The following is a 7640-nucleotide window of genomic DNA, read 5'->3' on the forward strand; positions in this document are numbered from 1 at the left end:
CCTCAGCGCCTTCCAAGGGCTCTGCTCGGGCTGCGGGCTACGATCTGTACAGGTAAGGGTACCCCACCCAGAGCAGGAGCCCACGCCGCGCCCCGGTCTGGTCCGGCCCGTTTCCTCTCAAGGGAGGCGCTGCCGCCCCGTTCGGCGAGCACCTCGGGTCGGGGCTCCAGTGGCTGGGGGGGGGCCGGGGGGGGGGGGGGAGACCGCCTGGAGTGGCTCCCTGGCCCTGCAGAAGAGGAGGCCAGAGCTGGCCTGCACGTTAGCTGTCTTGGTTCTCCATCTTCCTTCATCTCCAGAGATCTGTGATCCAGTCATGCTGCACCGCCGGTCTCATCAGGTAACGATGCAGCCATTGGCCTAAAGTCAGGCCTGACAAGTCAGCCAGAGTTCCTGCTGGCACCAGCATTGACTAAGTGCCTTCCTCTTGAAGCAAAAACACTAGTGCATCTGGTCTCTCCTTGTCAGTACTTCCACTTTTTGGTGTTCCTCTTGGCTGTTGGGTGCATCCTACCAAAGGAAGTTGTGGCAGTTTGATAATGCTCCTAGCTGGAAGCCATGGGGGTTGCTGTACAGACTTAGGTTTTGGTTTGCATGAACTGATAAGAACCGCTGTTAAAAGGTTTTCACTATGTACAGGAACATTTGCAGCCAGCATGTGATTGTTTACATAGTGCTTCTGTGATCAAATACAATCACTAGTTATATCTGAACTCCACCCTGACTTCATTGCTTAGAATAATCAGCTGGTCTTTTTCTTCCTTCACCTATCTGACTTCCTTCCTGAAGCTCTGCTTCACCACCCTTGACACTTTCTTCGTATGCCTCGGTTTTGTTCTTGTGCTACTGAGGCACGGTACACCTTGAAAAGGTCAATTTCGTAACAAACTTTTCAATGCTTCCTAGTGTTTAAAAATCACGTCTTTGCGAAGGCCAAGATGTGCTTGCCTTAAACAAGTAGATCAGACTCGCTGTGGTATTGTCACCACTGCCTTTCATTAAGCCTCCAGTTGAGTAGCTTCAGAAAGTTTTAAAGATCTCTCTAGTTTGCAGTTCCCAACAGAATCATGTAAATCATGAATTTCTGACCTGCTCAGGAAAAAAAACCAACAAAACAACTGTTCCCTAAAATTTAACTTAGTAGATCATTATTTTTGATTACAACTAGTTCATCTGCTGCAGAAAGCTTAATCAGAAGTTTCTGCTTTTGCACAAAAATGACACAATCCCATTCACCTAATGGTTAATTTAAAATTAAAACTGTATTTTTTGTCTATCTTACCAGTTAAGAGACATTGAAAACTAGTGATGTTAAGACTGTGCTCTTCAAATGACACTACAGAAATCTTAAGCTAGGATCATCAAAATGGAAATTAGGATCTGCATTAGCCTTTGCAGATCTTTTAATATTTCTTGTATAAATTCCATGATATAAATTTCTAGCAAGAAGAATTCTGGGTAATTTTGTACCTTAAGTTACAGGAAGAAAATTTTCAAAATATTCTATATCAACTAATGTTTGTTCATTTAATGTAGCGCCTATGACTGTGTGATACCACCCATGGAAAAGGCTGTCGTGAAAACAGACATTCAAATTGCACTTCCTTCTGGATGCTATGGCCGAGTAGGTAAGTAAACAGGCTATGAAAAGGCTGCAGAGTAATTGCAGAACAGATTTGATGCCATCTTCACGTGTAGATTGTGCCTATGTCTTTCAGAATTAGTCTGCACAGAAGAGATGTCGCACGGCTGCCATTCATTAAGCCTTGTCATTGACATTTCTTGTCAAATACATTTTGAGGTTTGGTGAACGTCAAATTACAAAAAAGGGATCATTGTCTGCATACAGTGTTACAGGCTGCGCAATAGTTCATGATTTCTCTGTAGTTTCAAAATGTGAATCACCAAGAGCAATAGGTAATGAACATACAGAAAATACCCCCCTGGCTGTATTAAAAATTAACCCTGAAGTAAGAGTACTAAGACAGTAGTTTGACTACTTTTTGTGACAGAATACTTGAGAGAACCTGTACAAGGTAGTTCATTATGTTTTGCATATATTTTTTCTGAATCGCATATAAATTCTTAAAGTAAAAACAAAAGCTCCTTCAGTGGAAGAGCATGATCAGAGTTTGCCATGTCCTTTCATCTGAAAGAACGCGAGCTCATTTCTCTTATCCCAGACAGAAAATTTTAAGAGTAACATTATAGCACCTCATCAAAATAGGCTAAGGTAAGTTTAAGAAAACCACTGCACATCATTTAATTTATCTGTGTGTAATATTTCTTAGTAAATGCCCTGCCAAATACTCTTTTCCATCATCACCTGAATGGATTAACCTAATAGTCTTTTGAGATTATTCCAAACCAGTGGTAGCTGCCAAAAATAAACCAAGATTTGTCATTGTCTGCTCCAGCCGCCTTCCTTGGAGAAACCTGCTCTGCAGTTGGTGATCTAAACAGAGACATGCTTATATAGTTTAAAAAATGCAGTTATACTGTAGCCTGTAGCAGCTGTTATTTTATTTACTGTATACATTAACACTTACAGGAGTTCCTGTAAAATCATGGGTTTTTTTAGAAAGACTGTGAAAACAGTTCTTCTATGCACAACTCTGTGCAAACACGCTATCTAATCTATAAATTGTGTAAGAGTTTTAAAATGAATTACTGTACTTACCAAAAAATTCTTGTTTTCTAGCACCACGTTCTGGTTTGGCTGCAAAGCACTTCATCGATGTTGGTGGTAAGGTTTTTATTCTCTTTGCTAAGACTTCGTAAATCTTGATTGCAGAAGTGCCTTAATTTCACGTTGTAATATGTGTAAATAAATAACGCTAGCTTCATTGGCAAAAGGAGATGACTGGGTAATACCTCAGAGAGCCAGTGCATCATAATCGTTTTTGAATTATAAAAATACTGATTTTTTAAAATAATAACCGTATCGTGCTTCTGTAGGCAGTGTCTGGTAAAGAAGTTATTTTTTTGTTTAGGCTCTAAAAATTACATTCTGCTTCCTCCATTTTGACTGAACGTGTATGCATGGTTCTTTACAGTAGTGTAAGAGATGGATTAACTAAATCAATAACATGCAGATATATACGGAGAATATATAGTGATGATATCCAAAAGGAATGATGGAAAGCTCTGGAGCACACCGTTACTGTGGGTAGAATTGGTAACTAGGATGAAAAGGACTTTTGTTTAGTCTTACTGATGAAAATTAACAAATTATGCGAAGCAAATTAAATTTAAACTCGGAGCTTTGTACATTAATTGACTTAATGAGAAGTCTTTTGAAATAAAACTAAAATCCCACTTTCTACAAGTCTTTTTTGTTGTTCAGTACTAGCAACAGATTTGTTTTGAACGGAGTGTTTTTTAAAAATACTGTGAGCCTTTCTTTACTCCTGATTAGAAATTCACAGATATCTCTTGAAGAACAATTATTGCAGGCACATCTATAATCAGAAGCTTTCATGAAAGCCTCGCTGTCCTTTTGCCATATCCCTATAACTGCAACGTGAATTAAGTGATGTTGAAAGTTCGGTTGTGTTTTTGCAGCAAGGCTGCTCAGAGCACAGGCAGATTCTCTTTAAGTGTTGTATTATAAAATGGCATCTACATTGCAAAGAAGTTCTCACTGCTAAGATTGTTATGGAGTTATTCTGAGCACAGCTGTAACCACAGCAATTTAGCTAGCACTAAACGTATATTACGTTGTTCTAATTGTACGAGAATACGGTTCTCAGTTAAATAAAATGTTTTCTGCCTCCTAAAACCTTAAGCAATTGTTTTTTCTGGCAATAGATTGTAGTAAAAGAACCCAGACCTACATTTCTGAAGTACAGAAGATGCATTTAATGGATATATTCAAAAGTTTTTTACAAGCACATTGTAATTTTATAAGCTGACAAGAAGAGTGTGCTGAAAAGTTGAGGCCTTTTCCACTTCATTCTTTTGCTGGGTTTTTTTTGCTTTGTTTTTTGTTGTTGGTTTGTTGTTTAGGTTTGTTCCCTCACTCCCAGTGTTAAACAACAGAGACTGCTTAGAACAGCAGCACTCAGCTTTACTTGCTTATAGGCTTAGCTTTAGAGGTGAGGAAGGGCGACGGTAAGCATCGTTCTCTTTCTGATGTCGAGCCAGCCAAAAAGCAAAGCAATTCCCAGTGCAATTTAGAGCTGCTGCAGAACTACTTCATTCTGTGTGCTTTATGGCATATCAAAGTCTAGCTGTGCCTGTGATACAGTTCTGATGTCAGAGGTTAAAGGAGAGCATCTGTGCCAGATTTGTGTTATTCAGGCTTTGTCTTAAGTAAGAATTGATTCTTGCATATCTGTTAGACTATGGCTTTTTAAGTGTTACTTGGCAACATACAAAAGAGCACTAAGATGGGAATCAAAGATTCTCTACAGCTCTATGATTCTCTGTAGTACACATGGCCTACTATAATGTGGTTCTTTAAAGCAACACTTTTAAAACAATTTTTTGTTTATATGAAAAATTTTCTTAATACAGAACTTCAGCTCTAAGTGCAAGTTCTGTCTGTGTCAGGTATGCTTTTAAGAAAGAAGCCTGCTCTTCCTCTCTTCATCCTCTGGAAAGCTTTTATCCGTGGAAGTGTGCAGGAAGTACAGTTCTTGACTGCTAGAAAAGACACAATCTGTAGAACCATTTCATGTTTACTTTGGTAAACATGCTAAGCTTAGAAAATCAGTGAAAGGGGTTTTTTCCCCTCTAGTGGGTCGTATGATTGACTTAATTTTTCAATGTTTCCATCTTTAGTTATCAGACAGCTTTCAGATCCTAGAGAGTCGGTCTCTAGTAGCAGTCAGATAGGTGGTCAGAAGAATTTGGTATCTCTTCATAGCGGTATTTGTTTAGATGACAGCCTTTTCAACAAATACTTGTAAAATAAATTTTAGTGTCTATACACAGAGCTGAGATTGTGCAAATGCCATTGTTTAAAGGTCAGGGAAGCCGCCTGACTGGATTAGTTGTAAATCACTATAGCTCCATTATGGTTTGGGGATTAAAAAGGGCTGGAAGTACTAACGTGCCAATAAGCTCCAGTTACTCCAATACAAGCTGTTTCAGATAATCTTTCCTCCCACCCCCTCTCAGAAAATAACAGCAACATCTGGTAGATCAAAAAGCTTCATTAGCAGTTAAGCACTAACCAATACATCAAGTACTAATTTTGTCATTATCTGGAAATAAACTTGCTTTCTGTCAGAGACATGAAGGCAGAAAAGTTAATTTAGGATGACTTTAAGAAGCCCCGGTTGCTCTGTTTTATGAATTTTCTTCAGATAATTCCAACAAAAATGTGATATGCAAGAGTTTGTTGCATGTGTAAATCTAACCACACTACTTTACTTGATACATTTTACACTTATAAAAGCATAATCTCAATTTAAATAGAATTAGTAATCAGTTTTGAGTATTGCGTTATATCAGAGCAGAACACTCTACTGTAACAGAAATAAAACTAGCCCTCGTTATGTTAAATTAGCAAATTCTGTTATCAATCTCTAATGCATAGCGATATCTGGCCCAGCATATGGTCTAAAACAATGTTCTTAGCTGTTCAGAAACACTTGAGGATGGATAAATTCTGAATTTGACAAACCAAAGAGTTAATGCTCTTTTTATTTGCATTTATGAGCATATGTACATAATTTTCTGTGCCAAATACGAGTTCTGGCTTTCAGCTCTCCAGCTGATTGACTCATGTGAACAAATACACCGAAATAATGGGCAATTAACTGCAGAACTTGAGTGGTTCTTAAAATTATTTGTGCTGCCATTAGAAGTTTGTTGAATCTCTGTAATGCATCTGTGTAGCACAGTCAAGGGTCCGCTGTTGTATAAAACAAAGAAAAATGTTTGTGTAGCGCTCTAGCTAGCGCTTTGTGGCACCACTGATTCAGCAATTATGTACGGGCTCTGCTATATTAGCTGATATTTTAGAAAGAAAGAAGGAATAGTACTTTGTTAGGAGTAAGAAGGTAAAATTTTCATGGACCATGTGTACCGCAAGATTTTCACACAGTTGAAGAAACTAAGAAAAAAAAGCCTCAGTTTTCATTTCCTAAGCGTGTGTTGTGGTTTGACAATTCAACTTCAAAGTGTAGTCACACTCAGTTCCCTCTGGTGTATATGATCTCTGAAGGTAGTACTTCATAGGTATGAGCCTTGGAATGTCTTGACATGTAATTTTAGTATTTTAGTTATTTCTGAAAGTAGAATTCAAAATACATACTTTGGTCCACAAGGAAGCCCAAACTCCACTTTTTCTACTGGAAAGATGCTGCTTGTATCTGAGAGAAAACACCCAAAGAAGCAGAATATGATTATTTAATATTAATCCCTGGAGCTATGTAGTTAATTGTTATATATTAAAGTCAGCTTGATTTACAGTATTTACACTTGAATGTAGATGAATGACAATCAGTTTCTTAAACCCTTAGTTCTGTTACCCTGCCTGAGATACGGCATTTGGATCTGTGCAAATCCATAGCTCTCAAATAAAATGTTAGAGTTAGGAACAGATTTCTGCTTGACACTCAGAGAGCTGAAGTTAGCGGAACAAATGGAGCATGAATTTGGTCCAGCTGTCTTGATTGCAGATAGCATATTACAACTATAATTAGTAGTACAGTGGTAAAATGCTTCTTGATGTGTGATGGTGTTTTTCAGTTCTTGTTCAAGATTGATTAGCATTTTTAGATATTTCTGTATTTTCATATATATTGTTTAATTGTGCATGAGTGGCATAAAGGATGTCAATATGAGATACTGCAATCATCTACTAATCTACTTACATCTTGACAACATTTATTAACTCTATATACCTCTTAATTCTTTCTTATGGCAGCTGGCGTTATTGATGAGGATTACAGGGGAAATGTTGGTGTGGTACTGTTCAACTTTGGCAAGGAGAGTTTTGAAGGTAAGTGTTAAGCTTGGTAGAGCTGTTTTTCAGCCATCTGACTGGAAATGAGACTTCTTTAGAAGTCTATGAAGAGTTAGAATTAGCTGAAAACAGTTTTCTTCTTACAGTTAACAAAAACATGGAAACTTCACAATGTCCTGTCAAGGAAACGTGAAAATATTTCACTCCTAGCAAATTCGGTAGCAAAAAAAACCAAATCCCGCACCACCACCACAAAACCAAACCAGCCAACCAGAAAAACCTCCTTAGCTAAGCTTTAGATTAATGAGCTGTATTGATGTGCAACTTCGTATTGTTTCAGTCTTGCTTAAATAAGTAAATAGATGAATAAGCAAGCTGAGCAGTATCTGAGATAATTTCTCCAGGACCCTGGGAAACATGACTAATAGAGACACTGTTTTGCCGTAACCATGCTGTCTCTCCGCAAAGTCAGTTTTAAGCCTCAGCGCCCAGTTACAATATTGCCAGTGTTTTCACGGCCTCTTCTGCAACTTCACAAGTTTCTTAGGGAAGTTCTGTGAACCAGACTGGATACTAATCAGAAATTTTGTTTTTGTTTTATTGGTTCGGGCTTCTTTCTGCCAGAGAGGTCAGTTCCAGGGTCTAGTTCACATACGTTCAGCTGTCTCCATCTCTGCTGTGTTTGTGCATAATGACACAGGATGCCACAGCAGGGAAGCAGGAA

At 38.4% G+C, this 7640-nt stretch overlaps 1 protein-coding gene across 1 annotated transcript in view; it reads left to right on the plus strand.

Moving 5' to 3' along the window:
- Positions 1–8: 8 nt before the first annotated feature.
- The window catches only part of DUT (deoxyuridine triphosphatase), a gene marked incomplete at its 5' end in the record, with an annotated part of 8461 nt that continues 829 nt past the window's right edge, over positions 9–7640 (plus strand). The window contains 4 exons of the mRNA XM_010179352.1: positions 9–52; positions 1534–1625; positions 2699–2743; positions 6878–6952. Coding sequence (XP_010177654.1) covers positions 9–52; positions 1534–1625; positions 2699–2743; positions 6878–6952 — 256 coding nt within the window. The remainder of the gene's footprint in view (positions 53–1533; positions 1626–2698; positions 2744–6877; positions 6953–7640) is intronic.

This window comes from Mesitornis unicolor, unplaced genomic scaffold (genome assembly GCF_000695765.1).
Source record: "Mesitornis unicolor isolate BGI_N332 unplaced genomic scaffold, ASM69576v1 scaffold5300, whole genome shotgun sequence".
Classification (NCBI taxonomy): domain Eukaryota; kingdom Metazoa; phylum Chordata; class Aves; order Mesitornithiformes; family Mesitornithidae; genus Mesitornis; species Mesitornis unicolor.